The sequence below is a fragment of the Chenopodium quinoa genome, unplaced genomic scaffold, assembly GCF_001683475.1.
Source record: "Chenopodium quinoa cultivar QQ74 unplaced genomic scaffold, ASM168347v1, whole genome shotgun sequence".
NCBI lineage: Eukaryota > Viridiplantae > Streptophyta > Magnoliopsida > Caryophyllales > Amaranthaceae > Chenopodium > Chenopodium quinoa.
Window position 1 is genome coordinate 404610 of NW_018742244.1, and position 24416 is coordinate 429025.

At 32.6% G+C, this 24416-nt stretch overlaps 3 protein-coding genes across 3 annotated transcripts; all 3 read right to left on the reverse strand.

Moving 5' to 3' along the window:
• Positions 1 to 8391: 8391 nt before the first annotated feature.
• On the reverse strand, positions 8392 to 10150 carry LOC110736825. Its single transcript, XM_021917146.1, has 2 exons — positions 9082 to 10150; positions 8392 to 8900 (listed from the first exon to the last, which is right to left on the reverse strand). Exons 1-2 carry the CDS (start codon positions 10148 to 10150, stop codon positions 8392 to 8394), a joined length of 1578 nt encoding a protein of 525 aa, XP_021772838.1.
• A 5764-nt stretch (positions 10151 to 15914) lies between these two features.
• On the reverse strand, positions 15915 to 17138 carry LOC110736835 (zinc finger protein ZAT3-like). Its single transcript, XM_021917158.1, has one exon. It carries the CDS (start codon positions 16848 to 16850, stop codon positions 15915 to 15917), a length of 936 nt encoding a protein of 311 aa, XP_021772850.1. The 5' UTR covers positions 16851 to 17138.
• Positions 17139 to 17668: 530 nt separating this feature from the next.
• LOC110738316 lies at positions 17669 to 22283 on the reverse strand. The gene is made up of 4 exons (XM_021918682.1): positions 21947 to 22283; positions 19778 to 20539; positions 19360 to 19443; positions 17669 to 18007 (listed from the first exon to the last, which is right to left on the reverse strand). Exons 2-4 carry the CDS (start codon positions 20475 to 20477, stop codon positions 17931 to 17933), a joined length of 861 nt encoding a protein of 286 aa, XP_021774374.1. The 5' UTR covers positions 20478 to 20539; positions 21947 to 22283; the 3' UTR covers positions 17669 to 17930.
• Between the last annotated feature and the right edge of the window lie 2133 nt (positions 22284 to 24416).

A 24416-nucleotide genomic window follows, 5' to 3' on the forward strand; every position in this document is an offset into this window, starting at 1 on the left:
ACAAGTATAATATTATTAAATCAAAACAAATTTAAGTTGAGCTTTACTATAAAAATCCAACATACAATATCCTTTACCATGAATTCAATAACTTTTCTAGAAATAAAAGACTTGTTTGTAAGATAATATGGTTAATTTAAAGTACCAAAATTCATAACTTACAAAATGGATGATATGGTATACATAAAATAAAGAGGATTTAAAACAAATCAACCCTTATAAAATTATTCGTACATTACATAAGATGTACACGAAAAAATATTTAACACGGAATATTTTATGAGCATCTACATCTATCTTTCATAGATATGATCTGAACATGTTGATAGAATATTGACAGCCTGTCTATTCAGTATCAATATATCTGATTATGATAAAGCTATCATGTAAATAAAATACTACGCTTCAATCTAAATATTACACGTTATGTTCCCTCATAATCACTACCCTTAAAATTTTATGATTTTCAAAGGGTCGCAAATTAAAGCATAAATATACACCCTCTATGCTAGTCTCTTTTTTACCCCACTTAGCATTTTGTCCTTAGAATTTTCAGAAGGGTACAAGGGTTACACAAATCGCCGCATCTCAATCTTTCCATGACGTTTGCAACTGACTTTTTCTCATTTTTGTAAACATTCTCAGCTGTTTTTCTTTCATTATAATTTTCCAATTTCATTAAATAATCAAGATATTAAGATTAAGTACTAATTATATACTTAATTAATTGGATATAATTTTAAAATATAAATATAATGTTAATATTACAAATAAGGAATCCTCAAAATGATGACATATGATTCCACTTGGACATAAAAACATTAGGAATTTTGACGAATCATAATGGTGATTAATTTGTGTGGGTCCCAATTAATGTTGCTTGTGGGGAAACACTAAACAAAATAGTTGCCCAATAGTCTATAATCAAGAAAAAATTAATTAATTATTAATGAGAATATTCAATTATGTGGTGGGTCCTACATATTATACATGTACACTTTGAAGCAAGTATACATCATCCTCATCAGTTTTATGTTGGATCTTAGAATTAATATTGCACTTGTAGTTGAGTCATCATTAATTAATTGCTAATTGTGGTTGATTAAAAACCAATGGTTTCATTTCCACTTTCTTTTCTTTTACTAGTTTTAGGTTTATTTGTTTTTTAGTGTGTTGATTTTCTTCAGGTAAAGATACTGAGTTACGTAATCATTTTTTTTATTCCAAGCGTTATCATCTTATATAATAACTGCATAAATATATAAAAATGCAACTTTTAATGGTTGTCAACATGGTATCAGAGTTAGGCCCACTGTATGGGACCTCTAATGGCTTGAGTACATTGCCAGACCTATGGTTTGGGACCTTTATTTAATGACATGTATGCTGGGGCAAATTAAATGGATCACGTGATCCTTGAGTTAAAAGGACCTTTACATGTGAGGGAAAATATTAAAAAATAGACCTCCCAACTATCAATACATGTAAGCGTCTTACATTGGTTGAAAAAAAAGAGAGTTGATCACTCTATAAGGCTAAGGGGTTACTCCTTCTATCGCCATACGGTTTTGGGATTAGTCAATATTTGAACTTGTGAAGTGGATCGGACACTCTCTCTTGTCTTAAGGGTGTAGCCATAGCTGTATTTAACATAGTGAACCTCTCTCTTGTCTTAAGGGTGTAGCCATAGCTGTATTTAACATATTTTCACTAACCGGAATTTTTCCTTTATTCTAGTTTAATTTTTGTACGCAATCACATATAAATATTTTCTATCACTCTTTTGTTCTCTCTCGATTTTTTATATTTATGTGCATCTTAATTAGTTTGAAATTGGAAAATAAGGGATCTTATGAGAGTTATATTCAATATATATATAGAATCTTTATGGTGGTCATTGAGAGCTTGACTAGCTAGTGAAGTGATAAGAGAGCAAATGGAAGAATTAGAGATGTACGTAGCAAGCAAGGGTAATTGTTGAAACATATTTTAATTTGATGTCATTTTATTGGAAAAGACTTTTTTGTTTCAAAGTGATGAAAACTCCAAATAAAAAAAAAAAATTAAACTATTAAATATCACAACAAAAATATCCGAACCATGAGACCACGCAAATGTTAATTTATTGTCTCTTAGCAAGTCAATGTAAGCATAATTAGTGACACTAATCTACTTTAGTTATCTAATCAATGGACTTGGAAATATATGCTTAATCGAGGATTTGCTTACGTGCAATCCACTTAAAAAAAGGCCATATTAAACCAAACTATTATCTACATTAAAACATTGCATTTATGAATGATACGTCCACACGATCAGAAAATATTTAGTGCACTAAATCTTATTTTCGTATGACTAGAAAGATTTCGAATCTGAATCAGAATCTAGCTTGCTGATAAATTCTATTCAAACTTGTTTTTAATAACAAATTAAAATTACATACATGGCCTTATTAGCTTGGTCATTAATTTTGCCTCTTCAATGTTTAAGAAAAGATGTTTAGAATAACCATGTTTAGATATAATTACAATAATTGACGTAAACTGACTTAGTTTATGTGTGTGACGGGGTGATATTCAAAATATGGGATCAAACTTTATATCTACAACGTAACACTGTCCTTTGTGTCTATTTTTATGCCAAAAATAGGACAAAGTTTTATAATTAAAAGTTAGTGCGGCAATTCAAGCTAAGGGTAAATTTACATCCTCTAAAATCTCCCCCTTCCTTGTGGTAACAAAAGAATGTGAGAAAGTGTAATTTTTCTCATGACCATATAAATACTTTTTACCGGCTTACCTAGTTTTCGTGTAATTAGTAGCACTTGTTTAGTTCACACACCCCAAATCTACTTATGGCCCTTGCCTGTTCACTTCATGTTAGGACATTGTGATAGAATGATCGAAGCTTCAAAACCTTACAAGCTGATAAGGACATCATACATGTAAAATGGTTTACACTAATAGTGCTTAACAAGTGCCAGCATGTATACATACAAGGGTAGAACTTTTGAAATTGTTTTTTATTTGGAATATACGTCAAGTATTTAAATTTTGTAACGGTCAACTTGGTATCCAATTGAAAAAACCTAAGAATCAACTATATATATTGAAAAATTATAGCTGATCGAAATAATTCATATATGATATTGTTTCTATATTTGACTTTTGTCTAAATACCTTGTCAACTTAAGCCATTTTTCCCCTATTGACTACATCATAATAATTAATAAGATCTAAAATATATTTTGTTACTATTAAATATATTAATTTTAAGATGAATATATCAATATATTTTTTTTTTACTACATTTATACATATCGATCATTTCAGCCAATTGGTTGGAAAAAAAAAAAATAGCACAATATATGGAATATGACACATAATTTGCAAGCAACAGTAGCATGCATTTATTTTGAATAAATCCCATTACTCAATCTAATTATTCCATGTCATGATGTCAATGACATAAACCCACGAAGATTCAAGATACACCCACATACATATTATTAATATGGTTATTTTGTATAATAAAAACTACATTTATATACAATTATTCATGTATGAATGTATGATGCAGTAGTATATAAATTTATAGGCAAGAAAAGACAAAAACGACAAACTCTAAAACCCAAGTCTACGTAGAATTTGGCCTTACTTTCCAAAACTAGTTTAAAGTCAATCAAACATCCATTTTTGTTAAGTTAACCACACGTAACCTTTCTTTTAAGGAGTAAAAATTGAAAGTTTCTCATGGAAAATTAACAAAATAACAACTTAAGTATTTGAAAAGCGTTGCTACATGATGCATGCTTAATTTGGTTTCCTTAGCTAGTTAACATGCGTGATGAACATGCCTACTTTCATACGTGTAAAATGCACAATAAATTTTAAATAAATAGTATATACAATAAAGAGGTAAGAAATGAAATAAAGTATTTTATACTTTTATATGAATTGATTTATCAATAATGAGAATACACTCTTATACACTTTCTCTATGACAATTGGAACCATAAGAATGATATATATTTGTATGTAGTTGAGATCTGAAAAGTATGATACGATAAAACGTATATCAAAATCTCTACAAATTTATCCCATATCTTTGTGATATAATGAACAAGCTTATTTACATATTTGTCAACCACGATAACTTAAAACAAAAGTTGCAATTTGCTTATATAAAAGGCCATCTATTAAGAAAGCACAGAATAACCGAATTACTTATATAATTCTATTATATGAATAAAGGTTACAAATTAATTACAATTTTACGAATTACATACGTGAGATAAAATAAATGATAATGAAATTAAACTTCAATTAAATTTTTAACACAAATAGAAATATAGAAATTAAAGTTGGTATACAAGTATCTGTTTTTGGAAGACGCATGCTTGAGTTACTTGGCATTATTCAAATGTATGGTGTAACGAATTACGATGGACTACGCCACCTGCCATCCCTAGTTTACCTAAATGTTGCTTTCTTGATGTAATTAAAACAATTAATTATCAAGTCAAAGCTCAATTATTTAGCTAAATAATTATTAAAAATGTTAAGATAAACTAATAAACTATATGTACCAACCAATCATAGAGCTAGACGAATATACCAATTTGGAATTTTTAATATATCATAAAAGATTCCATATGTAATATTATAATGTTATAAAGATACCATTGCTTTGATTTCTACCAGCTAGCTAAGCTAGTACAATGCTACAGCTCTTAAAGCAAATTCCAAAGGAAAAAAAGAACAGTGACAAAGTGTACATTAGAATGGCATATATACCATAATTAAGCTAATGGGGTGACGATGATTGTAATTAAAGTACTAATGTCGGAGTTAACAGTACAACAATTTTGATGGTTTTGTAATAAAATACAGTGAATTATTGACTGTTACCATGTGATTAGGGTATCACCTTTTTGGCTCTTTTTTTTTAATCATAATAAACAAGTCGTTACGAATAACTTTTTAAAAAACACACGTATATTTATTTCACTAGATAAAACTATACCAACATAAGAGTGCATTTAAGAGAACATTTTACCAACAAAATAATTATAAAACACTTATATTCTTTTATCCATTTATTTTCAGTTGAAAAATTATATATTTTGTTATTATTTTGTATTTAAATCTATATACAAATATCTTTTAAGTAGGCAATTAAATTATAACTTCAATATACGTATAATTTTGTATCTTACAGAGTAGTTATATATGTTATCCAAGTATCTGTTGTTAAGCTATCAACAAGTTGTAGTTGAAATACAATGGCAATAAAGATCTACTTTGTACTTCGATTGTTAGAGTTATTATTTAAATATATACAAAGTAGGTTTTTATATTCGTCCAATTAATGATAGCCAATGATATAAAACATTATGCACTTTATCAAGAAATTGGCCTAACCCTTAAATTAAACTATAAGCAATCTTAATTAAAGCCATAGATTAATCTCCTTGCAATATTATATACTCCTAAATGGTCGCTTATTTTTAATAATATTGGACAAATCAATGTCTAAATAAGTGATCAACTCCACCATGAGGCACAAGCAAGCCAATGCAATAATGAGTCCCAAAGTTTGAATAGTTACATCCCTCATTCATTATATAATATAATAATATACACTTATAAATTTATTAAGAAAAAAACACAGTCTACGTAGTTAATACAGGTGTCGTATTATCTCTAAATTTTTATGATAGAATTATATTCTTAGATTTATATTTCATCAAATCAGACAAAATACTGCAATTAGATGTTGAATTATAATTCGATAAATACATCATCACTTACGACATCTGAAATATTAAAAGGGTTCATTTTGTACTAGTTTTGAATGTTAATTTTAGTTATGTGAAAAATCGTGAATAATAATTCAAAGTATAAAATGACAACTAGATATTTTATAAGAAATACATAAATTTAAACTCCTCATAATACTCCTCTTATTTTTATTTTATCTATTTTTTGGATTTTCCACCCATATTGATTATTGAAGGCCTCAATAGTATGCTAGATGCTAATCCCCCATTGGATAAAATTACACAAATTATAAGAGAAAAAGGTGGCAAAATTAAATGGAATCCCAGAAAGATTCAGATTCATGTTACATCATCATTTCAGGTGTAATTTCTAATTTATTTAATACAAAATGGGAAGTAGTGGCCACACGGAACTTGGAGATTGGATCACAACTTACAAGTAATGTTTGACAATAAGGATTAAATTAAACATTAATAGTTTTTTTTATAAATTTTATTTTTAATTGTGCAAATTAGCAAGCAATATACTTTTTTAATGATAATGAAACTGGTTAATTAAAGTTAAACCTGACATTTGGGCTGTCTACTTAATGACTAATATAGCATTGGTAAGAGTAACATAAAAATGTCACTTCTTTTGACAACCAGGGGTAATAATCCGAGGTTTCAAGCTTCAAAATATTATTAATGAATTACAAAGTGAATTAATTATAATAATTACTCCCTCCGTTTCCGAATGATAGTCACTATTTTCATTTTAGGACACCCAAAATGTTAGTCACATTTCACATTTTTTGTTCCATACAATAACACAAAATTACTTATATGTCCTCAATTTTTTTGGCTTTATTATCTGTGATACCCAAAATACCCTTATAATTGTATTTGTACTTGTGTCATAATGAATGAATTGTCTCCCTTGATTTTTGGTGTTCTGAATACTTTTGAAACGGTGCTTTCTCTCTCTTAATTTCTCTCTCTTATTTTCTCCCTCTTCATTTCTTTGGTTTTCTGGGTTCTTCCATTGAAGAACGACTCATTTCTTCATTATCTCTCTTAAAATCGAGCAACTTGGGGTTCAAAAGCGCCGGAAAAATTGTTGATTTTTTCTGTACGTGTTCGAACGAATCAAAGCCCTCATCTAATTTTGTGAATCCGCCCTTTTTAAAGGTGATAGGTATCGTTTTTTTTTTCGATTTCCTGTATATTTTTTTTTCAATTTTCTGGTCTGAGTAATTTGATTATATGGGGTATTTCTTGATTCTTTATGATGTTTTACTGAAATAATTACAATTTTTGGATTATTTTTGCCGATGTTTACTTCTTTGCCATGGATCTTGATTTCGTTCAATGTTATGGAGTATGATTTGGATTTAAAATATGTTCCCCTAAATCTTGATTATATTGTGAATATTTATGTTTGCGATTTTATATATTTTCCCTAGTAAGGTTATCTGTTCAATTTTGTGAATTAGGGTTTCACTGTTCACTTGAATTAGGGTTTCACTGTTCACATGATTTAGGGGTCAATGTTCAATTGCATGTATATTTATTTATTCAGTTGCATGTACACTTCACTATTCAATATATGAGAGCTATGATTTGGGAAACAATGTTAGAGGTTTAGTTATGTATTGTTGACATTTTTATAACATGAGTCCTTTTGTTTGAATGCTTCATGGTTGAAACAGGAACAAAGGACCCATTGTTATGCATCTTGAGTGATTGTATACTCATGTTGGTTTGATGTGTGGGTGTCTTTAGTACTTGTGTACTCATATAATGATATTGGTTTGATGTGTGGCTGTCTTGAGTACTTGTATGCTCATATAATGATATTGGTTTGATGTGTGGCTGTCTTGAGTACTTGTATACTCATATAATGATATTGGTTTGATGTGTGGTTGTCTTGAGTGATTGTACACTCATTTAAACATGTTGGGACAATGTATACTCATTTACACTTGCTTTTTTTGATGGTTGGTTGTCTTAATTGGTTACATGTTGATTAAGTCATGATTGAGTGAGTCCCCTGGTTGCTTTTCAGGTTGCCTGTGACCATGAGTCAGTCCCCTGGTTCAAATGAATCACACTCTCATCACACTCACAGCTATGAAATGTATAGAAAGCAGAAGGCAAGCAGAGAAGAGGTTGATAAACCATCTAATTCTCCATCCAAACCACCAAAATCTCCAACTAAACTCCTATCTACCTCTAATGTGAAAGCTCCTGCCAACTCTCCTGTCAAACCTCGTGTTCCCATTCCTTTGGACCAACAAACTAGTTCACTTATTGACAGGATATTAGCTGATTCCAGATCACACTACACATCTGAGTCCAACCAATGCACTGACCGTGACTGTGAATTAGGCAGTGGCTGTGATGGGAAACACAGTTACATCAATGATGCTTGGGGACAATCCGAGTTAACAATAAAAGAGTGCAATGACAGTTTTAGAGCACTTTGTTTTCCAAAATTTTTGTGCATGTTTCATTCCATAATAAAGGATTTGATTACATATTTATATTCACCTAATGTATTAACCAAAAGATAAGAACAAAATATAAAAATAAACATGCCAAATTCTTTTACACTTGACCCCTATTCACTACTCTGCATTGGCATTTGAAGTAGATGCTTCATGATCATTTGCCATAACAGGCCTATATGCCTCTGTGTTTGGTCTGTGTGTTGTGCTCTTCAATTCTTGTGTGTTGTCAATGTTGACCTCTTCAGTGTCTTGCTCATCATCTGAGTCTGGCTTGTCCATGTACACTATCTCCCATGCATCAATCACAGCCCACATCGGAGCTTCTATAGGATCTTGTAGCCTTCCCTCTCTTTCCAACCTATCTTTGTTAACATGTGGAGGTTCAAATCTGTTAGAACCTTTACTTTTCAGAATTTGGTTCATTGTGTGGCACAAAGTTACCCACACCTTGAACAGCCTATTAGGAGGTAGCTCACTATATGCATCTTCAACAGCCTTTATCAACTGGTCTGGTGTCTTTGCCATTTTCTTGTGTTGAAATGATTGAATGCTTCTGAAAAAGCCCAAATCCAGAACATTCATGTCTGGACTGTTTGGTGGTTGCTGAGTTAATATAAAAGTGAACCCTGGTTGTTCACAATGTTCTTACCAAACTGCATCATCTTGAGTAATATGTGCCTTTGCATTATCTTGTTGAATGTAGATTGTGTTGTGTTGACCTGTGTGAGGCCATTTTTCCATAATTGCTGGAATGACTTTTTCAATCAACATCCACCTTGAGACATCCCTGTTGATTGGATCAATTACCTTTGTGACCATTTCTCCCTTTTTTCCTGTATTTTGAGGACCTAAGTGCTGGCTCCTTTTTTGCAAATGGAAAAATGCCTATTTTCCCATCAAAAATGACTTCTTTTTCTGCATTGTACCAAGGTTTTGCAACTGCTCCTTGGAACATGAATTTTGGAATGAACTTGGCTGATTGCATTACTCTATGTGGACCTTTTTCTCCTTTTGCTAAATATGACCTATGTGGTTTTTTAGTCAGTGTAAACCATTTTTCATCGATATGTACTGTATTGTACATTGACTGGTACACTCTTTTTGTGCCTGGTGAATCTCCTACAATGCTGTTAAGTATGAATCTCAGCCTATCTAATCTGTTTGCTGGTGTAAGCTTTGGCTTTAATGCATTTGTGTGAGGTCTGACTTCCCCTCTCTCAATCAGTCTCTGGATTGTGCTTTTACCAACATTTAACATTACTGCCAAGTCCCTTTGGCATGATCTGTTCCCCATTGCCACTGCCCTTATGGCATCATTTGGAATTGTTATTCTCTTTCTTCCACAATTGTGGAAGCCTGTTGACATGTTGTACTGTAACTGTGCATCCCTTTGTTCCTTCCCCTTTTTCCATATTCTGAGAATAGTTCTTGAGCACAGATTGAAATGATTGGCTGCCTGTTGAATGGATCCATATTTCAGGTTTCCATTTGTTGACCTTGTTAATAGCCATATCAATATGTCTAACTTGGCCCCACTACTGAGTCTCCTCCTTGTTGGCTGATGATGAGCTTCAGAGTTTTCTGGGTTGATTGGTGTTTGCTGATTGTTGATGTTGCTTGCTGTGTCTTGGTGATCTGATGTTGCTTGTTGATTGCTGTTGTTAGCTGCTGTCTCTATATGGTTGATTGCTGGTTCAGATGCATCTGTTGCATCAGGGGAAGGAGTTTGGTTTAAGTCAAACACAATGTTGTCATGGTTATTTTCTGAGTCAATCCCATCATCGTAGACAAAGTTGAGATCATACTGAAACATTTCAGCATCATTAGCAGCAGCATCTTCATCCATGTCATCATTCAAATTGAAGTCTGAAGCCATTTGGAGTTGGAGGCAATGATGTGATTTGGGTGTCTTTGAATGTGTTTATTTTTTTTAAAGTGTCAATTTTCTGTTCTTGAATTGTTCTCTGTAAAGTTCCCTCTCAAATGATTTGAAAATTTGAGAAGGAGTGGTTTTTATAAGGATTTTAGTTTTGACATTAGTCATGAATCCGTGTACTTTCATTCTATTGGATGATGTAATTTTTCAGCTAATTTGATTGGTTAAAAATCAATCACATGGATTACAAATGCATTGCTTTATTTTCATTGGCTGTGTAATAAAGACAAAAAAAACCCAAAGGTTTCTCTTTGTAATCCGCCCCTTTTTAATGACAGCAACTTTCTCTCTCTACCTTTTGTTTTGCAAATGATTGGGTTTTAGTTTCCAAGTACTTCATTTATTTCTCCTTAATTCCCGTGATTTTCACCCAAAAGTGACTATCATTCCGGGACGGAGGGAGTATATTTTTAATTATTGATTAAAGTACAATCTGGTTTATGATGGTGGGAGAGGAGCAGAACATTTTAATAAACAATTTAGAATCTTTTGGAATCCCATTTTTGGTATTGACCATTTCAATTGCAAGAACATGCCGGAATGTAAGCATGTAGCTAACTCTCATTTTGAGAGACGTTATATTATAGGAAAAATTGACAGGAATATTATGACCTTTGTCCGGTCCGCCATAAATAAAATCACCTTTTGATAATCCCCCAATAAAACGACCTTTGCACATGATCTTCCATAAATGGGGCAAAACCGGTTGGTAACCTGATTAATGGGTTGATATGACACGTGTCACTTTGTAATTGCTTAATTGTTTTTTTTAACAATTTTTTTTTTTAAAAAAATGATTTCAAATTACCAAAAAAAAAAAAAAAATCCCCCATTCTCTAAACCTGGTGGTTTGGTATGGGCGGTGGCCTGATTTTTAGTTGCTTTGCACTAATTTTTGTTCTATTATTAGGCCTAAATTGATGCTTCTTGTGCGAGATGTTACGATGTTGTGGAGTTGATGGTCGGTGTTGTTAATGCGATGGGTTGATGTTGTGACTTTAATCTGATTCATAATTTCTTACTCCAAAAGTGATGGGTTGATTTTTAAAGATTTCTAAGTAATAAATACTTTTCAAAAAGATGAGTTTATCTGTATATATTAGCTAGGGAGTTAGTTGGATTTATCAGCTTAATCTGAACTACATACATACATTGAATATAAACTTAACAAACATAAGCGGTTTAACTTTTATGTGGATTTATCTTCTTAATCTGAACTATATACATACATTGAACATAAACTTAACAGAAGCGATTTAACTTTTATGTGTGAACATCATTTTTATCATTATTGTAAGTTTGAATGGATTAATTTATACCTTTAACAATGTTTAGTGGATGGTAACATGGTGAAGTCTAATTCATGTGAATATATTATATATTCTTAATGTTGAAATTAATATGTATTTATATTGGTTTCTTTATAATAATCCATAAGATTGTAAAGTTGAAAAAGGAATATAGATAGGTTTTAGAAAAGTGATGATTAATTAAATCTTAACAAGAGTAAGAAATATATTAGCTTCATAGCCAAGTAAGCCAACTTCAAATTAAAGACAAACATAACTATAACACTTATTATTACATGAGATAATAAAGAAACAACTACATATACCTTAATTGCTATACTAGGTGATTACTTTACACTGTGTGAATGACATCTTATAAAATACATGGAAAATAGTATTATATTGTCTAAATATCTCATACTCAAATAGTACAAGGTTTTTTTTTTTTTAATCTTTTTTTGCCCTATTGTCCGATATTTGGTGCCCGATTCATAATTATCTCTAGCTTGGACTTTAATCCATCACTTTTGGAGTGATGTTTCTAAAGCAAAGATAATAGCCATAAATTCTACTTTGCTGGATCTCCATTTTTCTGCATGGGATTAGATCATGCTAAAAAGAATGAAATATATTTGGGAATTATACAATATCATTGCTTGCAACTATTTAATAACACTACAATATATTTCCAAAATAGTTAAATAATTGAACCAAACTCATTTTTGAGAACATTTTTATTTTATTTTATTTTATATATAGATGTATTATTATGTCTATTACAGTTCCAAACCGTAACTTTGGGGATGCCCCATATATTCACTCTAATTTTGGAAAAAAAAAGGAATTTGAAATTGGTCCAAAAGGAGTGTGGATTATATATAATGTTCATCAGTTTTAGACAATTTTTTACTTTAATTTTTTTGATCTGGAAAGGAAAGAGGACAAGGTGCTTCCCAACCCCCCCCCCCCCCAAAAAAAAAAAAAAAAAAAAACCACGGGTAGTTAATTGGATGGTTAGAAATATCTATTTTGCCTTTTAACTATTAATTTAGAAGCATGAATATTAAATCAAAGTTATTAAATCAAAGCCACCACATGATAATCTACAGATATAACTGACTTATATATAATTATATATAGTTCCAAACAACAGTATTTGACCATAGGTACATTTCCTACCATATAATTGCAATTGTGAAGGGAAGCAATACACCACAATTCTTTCAAAAAAAGAACAAATTCCACTAACAAAATTATACCATTGACTGAAAACTGCACCCATATTGTATGGCCAGTACAGGTTTACGTCCCACATGTTTACACCAACTACTTAACGCATCTTTACAAGTTACATGCATGAATATAGTAGAACCTTCATCCTCATTTAGTTATTTTTTTTTTTCATGATAAGATTTCTCATTTGAGTTATAGAAGCACAGTACCAGCATCTTCTCTCTGAATAATTCCTAATCTAGCTAGCAAGTACAACTTCTACTAAACGAATACTCTGATAGGTCTATTTTGGGCCCTTAGGTTGGACCATCTATCTTAAATAAGGAGTATTAGCTTAATTTATTCAGGAATAATTTAACCATGACCTTGAAGGTGACAGATAAGCTTTCTCATTATTAATTCGATACATTAGTTTAAATTTAATTATATCCTATAAAGACAACGTTAACTATGTTAAAATCAAGTGTTAAGATGTTATTACATACTCAGTTTAAACAATGCTAAGTAATCAATAAGCATTTTATGTTAAATAGGGGAATTTTTCATCCAAAATTAAGGGATGAAGGAGAGGCATAATTTTACAATTTTAATTAAACTGATCTCATCAAATAAATCCATGAAATAATGGGATATTGTCCATATATAGTCCACAAAAGAGGCCAAAGAGAAAGATTAGGTTTACCAAAAGATTCCATCTAAATTGAATTAGTAGTTATTTTTTACATTAAGTACTTATTAATTTAATTACTTCAAGAAGAAAGAACTTGGACCACTCTACTATAAATCAACAAAACACAATCCATAAATTTATGTAAATTATGAATTATTATTGGATGATGTCATGTAAATATAAAACTATTTAATTATATGTTACGATTCCTTTTGCATGTGGGTACAAGGATATGAAGTTAGATCAGATCATGTCCTATTGAAAAAGTGTATTTTACTTTTAATTAGGCAAAAATATTGATATTATACACATATATTAAATAAGGATCCAAATTACATACTTAGCTTGATCCTTATCCATACATAATTAAGTGTGCAGATAAAAAACAATTAATGAAAACAAAAAAATAATAAAATTATTCTCTATAATTTACATCTTCATCTATAATATACAATGTACTAGTATATATTGAGTACTCATTACAGTATATATAATACATTTATGTAAAAACTGTTTTAATTATATATACTGTTTTAAGCTTTTGTTACTAATTTTAGGACCACTAATTTTATACTTGGATAAGAATAATACTAAAACATAGGTCTCCTGCAATTAAGTAGCAAAATATTGATTTCTATGTTTTAATTATAAGTCTTGTAAAAAAAAAAAAGGAAAAAAAGTTTGTTTCTTTAATTACATGTTTTAGCCATGAATTAGCTAACACAGGCCTCATCGGTGCTATGCTAATATAATAAGCTTGATGAAATTCGACTCCTATCTTACACTTGAAAATTAAGAGGAAATTGAACCAAACAGTATAGCCAACACCTTTCTAATATATGTACTATTCATATCAAAAAGTAATTTTGGTATTAATGTCATATAAATCCTACAAGTGGTGGGATTTGAGAAGGTCAAAACATAGTATACAACCTTTTTCATGCATGGTAGATTGAAAGAATTTGAGCCTCAAAAAAATTATAGAGAATGAATTATTTTGTTATTCTTAAAAATGATGACGTTTTCTTTATTGAGTGGAGAATAATAATAAAAGAAGAATGGAAGTTGTAATAATAATAACAACATAAATAGTCACATCACAATGCAGTATAGTAGTATATATAAATCAAATAATGTATAATTATGTATGATACTTTTGTTGTTTTCTTTAATGAATCTCTATGCTTTTTGTTGAAAGATCAATATGGTAAACCTGGCCATAAATGGGCGAGCAATAAAACTTGCATACAAAATTCCTTTTGTTGGTAGGCCGATGTGGTTTATAATGACTTGAGTCATGATAAAGCGTCTTTAAGTTCGATGAGAATCATCTAATTTTATGCGTTTTCATGTTAAATTGATCTAACTGTTTAGTTTAATGTCCTTTCTAAGTTAGTTATCGTTGAGCCTTAACTACTGCGTAAAGCTTAATATAATTAAGGATTACTAAATACATGAGCGTTTTTTTTCCATAGGGACCATTTAAACTTGTGTTTCTCTATAGTCCAATCACCTCATATAGATTTTTACTAATGATTGCATTTAAGTCTTAAAAAAAAATCCTGAACATTATATATAAATGTTCCCTATTAGCTTGAAGATGAGAAATTATGACAAAAATATATATGAAGTACGAGTTGGTGAAGTGGTCCTGATTACTGGATCTGTAACTTTCAAACTAATAATATTTCTAAATTTAGGAACTCACCAACTATAGTTACAATATCATAAATAATACATTAATAATAATGGTCACTTGCTCATGCTTTAAGGAATAATTAAAAAGGAAATCAAACTTAAACAAATACATACCTACTGACGTATGCAAAGCATTACTTTAACTTTATTACAATTAATTAATTAATTAATTAGTTAATTAATTAATACACTTTGCATAGGACAATACCTTTAAAAAGGACAATTTTTGGATTAAGGTTCAATCCAAGTATAGGCTATACAAGTGTCTAGTCTAAATGGGTTAGGTCAGGTATACTCTATGGGCCGTAGGCCCATGGGCTCATTGTATTGATCATCTATGAATTCCAAACTATTGATCGAAATTAAAACAAAAAATTAAAAAATCAAAATCAATACTATCTTTGCCTCTATTTAGTTGTCACTTTACTAGTTCAAATATACACGTATAGCTTAGACAAGGGAATAGTATAGTGTTCACCATCGAAAACAGGAACATTTATAACAGAGAAAGTTTACAATTATTATATAAGAGTAAGTAATAATATTATGATGAATGAAGTGTTGTTTTAAATGAGATATTACATGAACCCATACCTACCTAAAACAATGAGCATACATATGTTTTCATGAAACCCACACACCACACACTATAAATAGTTAGTCTTTCACGCTTAAATATGTGATAAATCATCAAATAATTAGTATTACAACAATTTTAATTAACCTAATCAATAGTGTATACCTTATATTCCTAACTTCAGCTCTAATTGCATATTATTAGAAGAATCAATAGTAGTAGAAGAAGAACCATCCTCTAGAAGTCGGACCGGTAGGTTGAGATCAACACCACATTGGGCCTGACTGGGCCTTGAATCTGACCCAAGTGGAAGCCCAAACAATGACCGCGACGCCTGCTCCTCACTCTTCTCCAGTGGGACCTCATGTGGCCACCCAAGGCCTGTCCAGTAGGAAACACCTTCAAACAAATACCACACTTGTGGCCCACTCCAAGACCCAAGCCCAAAGTAAGGCCCAGCCCAATTGCCTCCTCATGACTTGAACCACTTTGCATGATCATACATTGATCATCCTCAACGTCAGTTGCACTCTTGGTGATGGCAAAGCATCCCTTGACATTCTTATGGCTAGCACGGTGACCACCGAGCGCTTGGTGAGACCCGAATGTCTTCTTACAACTCGAGCACTCGAACCTGGCCGGAGAGGCTAATGCCACGTCAGGGGAGACAGGACCAGCAGCGAGTAATAGAAGGCTAGCCGCAACCTCATGGTCATCAGTGGTAGTAGTAGGGGTGGGAGGCGGCGTTGGAGGAAGAGAACGACGACGAAGATGAGGCGGAGGGTTAATGCCACGCCACTCACGTTCAGGGTGGCATCGCATATGACCAAAAAGAGCCTTCCAGGACCAAAAGGTTTTTCCACACTCCGTGCATGGTGGCGTGATCTCAGTAGCGGAGGAGTAAGGTTTTTTGTTGGTCGGTGTTGTGTTGGTGGAAGTGTCAATGCGGAGGAGTTTAGAGCGGCGTTTCTTACGTAAAGAGGCGGTTGGGGAGGAGGAAGTTGGTGTGGTGGGAGGAAAAGGTATGAGTAAATCTTTGTGATTGTGGACGTAGGAAATTGGTGTAGGAAGAGACACCGAAAGAGGTATTGGTATCGGTGTCGGTTGAGGTTGCAGAGGCGGTAGCGGTAGTGGCAAGGGTGGTGGTAGTGGAGGAAGAGGAGTGTTATCCATGGAAGGAAAATAGGGAGTGAAAAGTTGTCGGAAAAAAAACTGAAAAAAAAGGAAGAATGATGGTAAAAAAAAGAGAGGGGGTGTATGAAGGGAAGAAGAGCGGAAAAAGGTTGAAAGTGGGGGGAAGAGTGGGTTTTGTAGGGGAAGGGAGTGGGATTTGACGGTTATTTGCCTCTATCCATTTTACAGTTACTTCAATTTTTTTCGAAGAGTTAGGTGCTTTCTGTTTTTTTTTTTAATTTTTTTTTACCGTTCTTTCTTTATTATTATTTTTTTTTTTTCTAAAAAAAAAAGTAATTAACAGATTTGATTTTCAAAAATGTTTTCCATTTTTTTTCTTAAAAAAAATACGGATTATTTACATAGATATTGAAAATATATATTTACAAATATTTTGAATTACTAAACTTAAAAACTTCAAAAATAAAAAATAAAAAATAAAAAAATCAAGAGAATTTCTTATGATTTTCATTTCTTAATTGAGTTATAAAGTTGATTAACTAGCTTAATCATATCCTAAACTATCAGCAATTATTTTCAAAGGTGCCATTATTATTCTTAATTTTGGTATGTCTAGAGAAAAGTTCCAGAGAATTGGTGAGGAGAGGAGACAAAGGTGAGGGAATAGGAGGATTTAAGATTTTATTTTCCTCCTAGTAAAATCAAAAATACTTTTATTTTCACCCGTTACAAACCAAACTGAGATAATCAGAAAGCCGACTTTAGGAAAATTGAATTAAAACACAGATTTAAGCCAACAAACATAAAAAGGGAAAGCAAACAAGTAAATGAAACAAAACTGGAAGCAAAGCAGGACATGAAAACGAAGGACCATTGCATTAGATAATACTGCTTGCAGAGTTGCAGTTTATGGGTATTTCATTCAAGCTCTAGAACAATTTCTGAGTTTGAGGACTAATTAAAGAAATGATAAGAAGATTATTACACTACATATTAGTAGTTAGACGATACAAACTTACAGGTGATAATGAGACAACAACTTAGTCACACATTCTCGTGGTGGAACTCGGGAGCTTGAAACAATGATTGACGAATAATTGCAGTACCGTATATGTACTGTCAACTCTGTGTTCCATTGGAAGTCTTCAACGATTTTCCCAGCACATTCAGAGCCTTAACGCGCTGCAGCTCTTTCCCTGTGATGATGTAAAACCAAAAAGCGAGATGAGAAAAATATTCTTTGTTTCTGCAATCAATATATACCTATATTCATACATAAATCATACTGTACACAGCTAGCTAAAATATCCTTTACTGCTCGTTTTCATGAAACAAAGTTAACTCAATGGACACCACGTAAAATTGTATGATCGTCTATCTAGTCAACGGGATGGGGGGTAGGGAGGGGGAACTGCAGGAGTGCAGGTGCATTTGACAAGGATTATACCAAAAGGTTAATCTTACGAGCAGCAAGAGGCTAAGTTATAGCAATTATACTCTACACTAAATTATAGTTGACGATTCTAAGGCATTGAGTAATATGTAAGAAGCAACCAAATATCAAGATGGCTTACATTTCACAGCAAAAGGCAACCACCTTCCCCAAAGTTTAGATGTTAATCTGGTATCTGGTAAGTTAAACAAGTAGACTTTTATAATACCTACAGTCTACAAAAATTCAACCCCCTATTCATCTGAGAATAAAGGGACATTGTTGCGGGTATAGAAAAGAGTATAACGAAAAAACATTATATGCTGGTGAGTAGTGATTAGCACTATTGAAGCATGCTGAGGGGATGCGTATTATTATGATGGGATAGAAACAAATTTAATGATCCAGCAAAAGCAACAACTGTATACCTAAAACACAATATATGTGCAAATTCATAGGTTTCATGTAGGAAACCATAAACCTGTGAAGTGTCATGCTCTTCCAAACTAGATATCATGGTTTCCTACATGAACCACAATGAAACCTATGAAAATTTGACAACCCCCACTACTAGAATCCCGTATGTTACAGCCTATTCAAGAAGCTCCTTTCACTTTATTATGATACTAACATTTTATACCTCAAAATTAATTCCCTTTTATAATCAAATATTTAGGGATAGAAAATTTCTTAGATACGAGGACAAAGGTGTTGTTCACAATTTTAGATGACTTGATTACATTAGAACCATTAACGAAGATGCTTATCAAAGTTTAGTTCTTAATCAGTGCTTATAAGACTTGATCAAAATGAAAACATGAATGAAATTGTGTCGACACAAAAACAATACATACATAGAAATTTAACCTTAAAGAATACTACATAATAGAGTACTAATTATATCTACCCTAGTACACCATGATACCACAGTTGTGCTCCTATTGAATAAATGAAATTTGGTAGGTCCAAATCCAAATTATACATATGGTGCTTGCTATTTTCTTCAATAAATTGAGAAGCTGGAGCAATGTGGATGACTAGGTAAAACATTTGTAAAATCTGCCTAAAGACATTGCACCAAAGGAGGAAGTACAAGGGAAATAATTATCTGTTTACCTTGTTCCAAAGAAAGCTGGATTGCTTGCTTTTCCAGTTCAACGGCATGCCTGCTGAGTTCGGAAGCTGAAAGGGAACGAAGCACTGACAAGAACAGCAAAAGGTTAAACCAGGAGACAGATATGTTTATGTCAGCAAGAACAAAAATGGTCCTGTTGTAAAGAGATGGTAACTTTACAATTTTAATTTTTTATTCTATCCATTTTCTACGTAGCTTATACATAGACCAGATATTCAACTAAACAGCCTTCATAGAATTCATTAAACTGTTTGTAAGTCATCATAATATTGGAAACAATAATTCCTCTTTAAATGTTTTTGGAAATGTTTGGTAAGCAAATTATATCATCAAACCAGTAAGCAAATGGCTTGTTTAGATATATAAACACAGATGAATTAATAAAATGAAAGAGCATACATTGAAGATGATCTTCTTGACTTGATTGATCTAACTTCTTCAGGTACATCTGCAATTGAATATATCTCTCCTCCCAATTCTGCTTTTTGATTCTTGCTTCTGCTGGCGAAGTGATACCAGATGTAACTGCCTGCAGCGTAGGTTTTTCAAGCACCACTTTGGTATTGGAATTCCCGAAAGTAAGGGGAATGGAGGGTTTTCCTGAAGGAATACTCATTACAGAACCAGCAACTGGTGCATATGCAGGTAAAGGTTGTATCTGGGATTCATTAATTAAGGACTTAGGTCGAATCCCATCTTCTTGATCGCCAAGCTGACTTAGCTCAGGAGGATTAGCATTGTCAGCTATAACCTCAATGTTACTAATTTTACCAGTTTCAGCTTCAGACTTCCGGCGAACATACACAAGATGACCATTTGCACCATTATTACCAGAAGATTGCTGTTGAGGACTCATTGGGGACTCAGGAGAAGATCTTTTGACACCTGTCACCTTCGCAGCCTCTGTGGTAACTACTTCCTTTAAAACAAGAGGACTACTAGGGTTCTTTTGTGGTACAATATTATTTACACTCGGGAGGTCTCTGAGTGGTGTCTTCTTAACGGGCAAAGGGACTTGTTTATCCTGACTACACGGCCCTACTTCACTAATACTCGACGCCAATTCACCAACTTTGGAATCTATTTGTTGCTGTGCCATTCCAAGTAATTCAGCTCATGGACATGGGATTTAAAACCAACACAATACCCAAAAATACAAGCCTGCAGAAAGCAAGTTAATTGTAATTTGATTTCATATCCACTAGGCCTGAATTGCTTTAACAGATTTCTAGTATCTTTCAATATATTTCCACTCAGCTGTCTCTATATTACTCTCTGTCTCTCTCTAGCTTCATTTTATGGAAAAAATGCTTAAGTTTGGTATTCAAGCCCCTCTATTTGTCTCTAGTGGTTTTGGGTAGGACCACAAACTAACCTTCGTTGTAACTGGATGCGATGGCTAAGCATCCACGGAGGCATATAGAAGCTAAATTGGTTAACACATCCACTGATAAAAAAAAAAAAAAAAAAAATTGCCTCGGCTTCACTTGAATATATTGATCCTCTCACAACCAGCGGAGCCCCATCACGCTTACAAACAAAAAGAAAATAGCAAGCCATAGATTGACCAAAGTAACATAAGAGGACAGGGGTATGAAAATTGCATGATTTCTACAGCCCAGCTGTCCAAGTCTCCAAGCCAAAAAGAAATGAACCCCTCTTATAATAAATGCATAAACCCATAGTAATTGGCAAAGTGAAGTTATATTCTCTAATCTCATATTTAACTCTTTGTTGATTAATTCCTTCCAGAAAATTCTAGAACAACGTCAACAAACTTACAAAGAAATAACTTGAAGAGAGCTAAAAGGTATATGGATTTTGTCTTGAGATTCCAATTTAAGTTAACTTGAGATTTCTTTCACCCACATTGAATCTCATAATGGTACAGAAAATCGACACAGCTTAGAGGAGCCAAAAATCATAATTGAAGGCTTATAGGACAAGAAACCTATCATTTCCACAAATACCCACCCAAATTACATTTTCCTAGCACCAAAAAATACAAATCTTCAACAATGAACACACTAATGACTAATCCTTAGATTTCCTACCAATTTTTCGTTTACAAAACTTTGAAAGGCGATTCTCTCAAATTTTGGGCAGTTTCTTAGATTCAAATACCCTTTCTAACATTCTTTTGTGAGCTAAATGAAATTCATAAGTCATCACACAGCAAGTCAATAACACATAACAGGTAATTTGAGGTTGATTTTAACTTCTATACAACAATAGGGCAAGCTTTAAACATCAAAATACCTCCATCTTCTTCACAAAGTAATTCCAATTATAGAAAGATATATTCATTAATTTTGAACAATTAATTAAACACCCACATACCCATCTCAACATTATTGCCAAATTAAGATAAAAATCAGCTTAAACTTCATCAAATCCACCAAAATCTGCCTACCCAGATAGCAAAATCCAAGCTACTTAAGAAAAATCACCCATACAAAGAAAATAATTCAGAAAATGGGGGTGCTTGAGTTCATTAATGGCGATAAAATATAGAAAATATGAAGAACAAATTACCAAATTAAAAGTTTAGAGGAGAGAGAAACATACCTTAGCATTCAAGCAAGGGTTGAGGCTTGCATACACTGAGGAGATTTAGCGAGCGAGAGAGAACAACATTAAAATTGGGGTTTGCTCGAGAGAGAATTTAAGTGAAATGACTTCAGCAACCCCATATTAACAATACATGTTAATATGACATATTAACATGTATTTTCTCCTATAGATATAGATTTATTTCCTTATTAATGGTCAATTATCATGCTTTTTCCCTTCAAAAATCACAGAATATCACATTATTTTACAAAACTGATTTTTGTTTCTTTTCTTAGAAATTGGTTTTTAGTGAATTTGTAACAATTGTTTTGATGAAATTTAATGTGTGAAAAACCCCAAGTTCATCCTTTTTATATAAATATAGGCTGATTAGTTGTATAGCAAGTAAAAAAAAAATTCAGATTTTAAAATACAGTAATTCTCTCTAGTCTCTACTCTACTTGAGTTCGTTAAGATCTGCTTCAAAGGTTTTTGTACTCTTCTGCTTATCTTATTTTTCTTATTGTTCATCATTTTCTGGTTGTCTTTTATTTCTTTCATTCCTCAATTGTTTCTCTGAAGTTTTACTTACTGGGTTATTGAGTTTGAAGTTCAATAGTTCAATTTGAAGTTTTTAAGAAATGGGGTTTGTTCAATTTCAGGTTTTAAGAAATGGGTTTTGTTTAATTTCAAGTTTTTAGTTTATGGCTGTGTTTATTTTTAAATTCTAAGACATTGCGATCGTCAAATACAAGTCACATTGGTCTAGATATGTAATGTACGATATAGTCCCTGGGTCTTATAGGAAAGCTTGCCTGTGAAATTGTAAACTCTGACTTGCTTTCATTAATCTCAAGAGGTGAATCTTTATAATACAATCTTGTGCTTAGTTTCCTAAACCTATGCAAACACATACTGCTAGCTACCAAAGATAAGTTATGGAATTTTTTTATATTTTTTTGAACGGAGATAAGTTATGGAAATAATATCCTAATAAATCTAGATATTCCCAAATCAAATAATATTTCCTAAATATATGCCAAACCATTGATAATAACAATAATTTATTGTTGAAGATAATATTTGAATTCTATCCGGACTAGCTCTTCTAGAAAGGCATATTGTGGCTATAAGTAAGAGTATTGAACATTAGAAAAAAGCATAGTAATAGTACCCGTAAAATATTGTGAGTTTGAGGTGTTAGATATTGATAAAACCATAATAATGAATAATCCAACTCTTAGCCTATACGAGAGAATTAGATACGAGATGTTCAAGCCATCAATTACCAGAGAACGCGAGATGAAAAGTTATCTGAATGATCCTTTACCAGAGCGGAAAGGTTATCGTTTTCAAGCAAGCATATATCCGGGTTGGTTATCGGGCATAGAAATAGTAGGGGAAGCATTGGATAAGTCCATTATATGGTATATGGTTAAATATCCATTCAATCTTATGGAATTATACTGGGAAGAAGAAAAAAGATACCGCCTCCAGCGTTTATCTAAGACGAAATGTTTAAAATCGGCCCTGTTAGCCCCGAAAGTAGATGCGACTCAAACAAGCCTTTTATTTGGGGCAACGACCTTGTTAGAGGGCTTATTAAAGAACGTTGTCTATAAATTACGTGGTAACAAGAGGTCTATTATGGATGATATTCTTATCGCCGGGTGCAGCGGCGTGTCTGTTGCGTATATAGGCTATAGGCTCTGTCAACCTGGCAACCTTGCCGTTGCCAATATTTGTCTTGCCGCCTTGTTCGGTCTTTATTGTGTGGGTGGTGAGGCTTATAATGCGTCTAAAATAGTACCTCTACAGAAATACAGATACTAACACTGAAAGTGGTCCGGTTCATTTTTTTTTTTGGAGTCTTCAAAATTAATAGCTTATTTTTATTTTAATGTATTATCATTTGAGAATATTCTCTACTTTTTTATGAGTTGTTATCAATTTTGTTTTTTAATACTTTTGTTACAAGCCCACGCTGGGCCCCAATTTATTATTATTATTATTATTAGGAAAAGAAAAAACAGTCAAACCCTAAGCCCAATTTATCATGCGTCTGACCCTTTCAAACCAACCCGCAAGTCAAGAATTTCACCTTCCTTATCGACCTTCAAAAAAAGTGCAAGCTTCATTCAAAGTCTATCGGTGACTTGAATTGATGAAAATGATTTGGTCTGATTACTTTTGTACAAGAAATCAATTGAGATATGGGAAAACAGGGACATTGGGTACGAATGTGAGAGGTGAGTGTGTAGCTGGGTGCCCCCTGCCGCTGGTCGAGTTCGCATTAAATCCGATGCGGCTATGCTTGATGGTAGGGTGGCTGGGCTTGGAGCTGTTCTCCGAGTCGAGAGAGGGAAAATTGAGGGTGCGTAGGGTGAGGGGACTTGTGCGTAGGATGGGTTTTAAGATGGTTGAATCAGAATGCGATGCTATTATTGCGGTCTCAGGTGTGTGCGAGGATCGTCAGTGTTGAGCT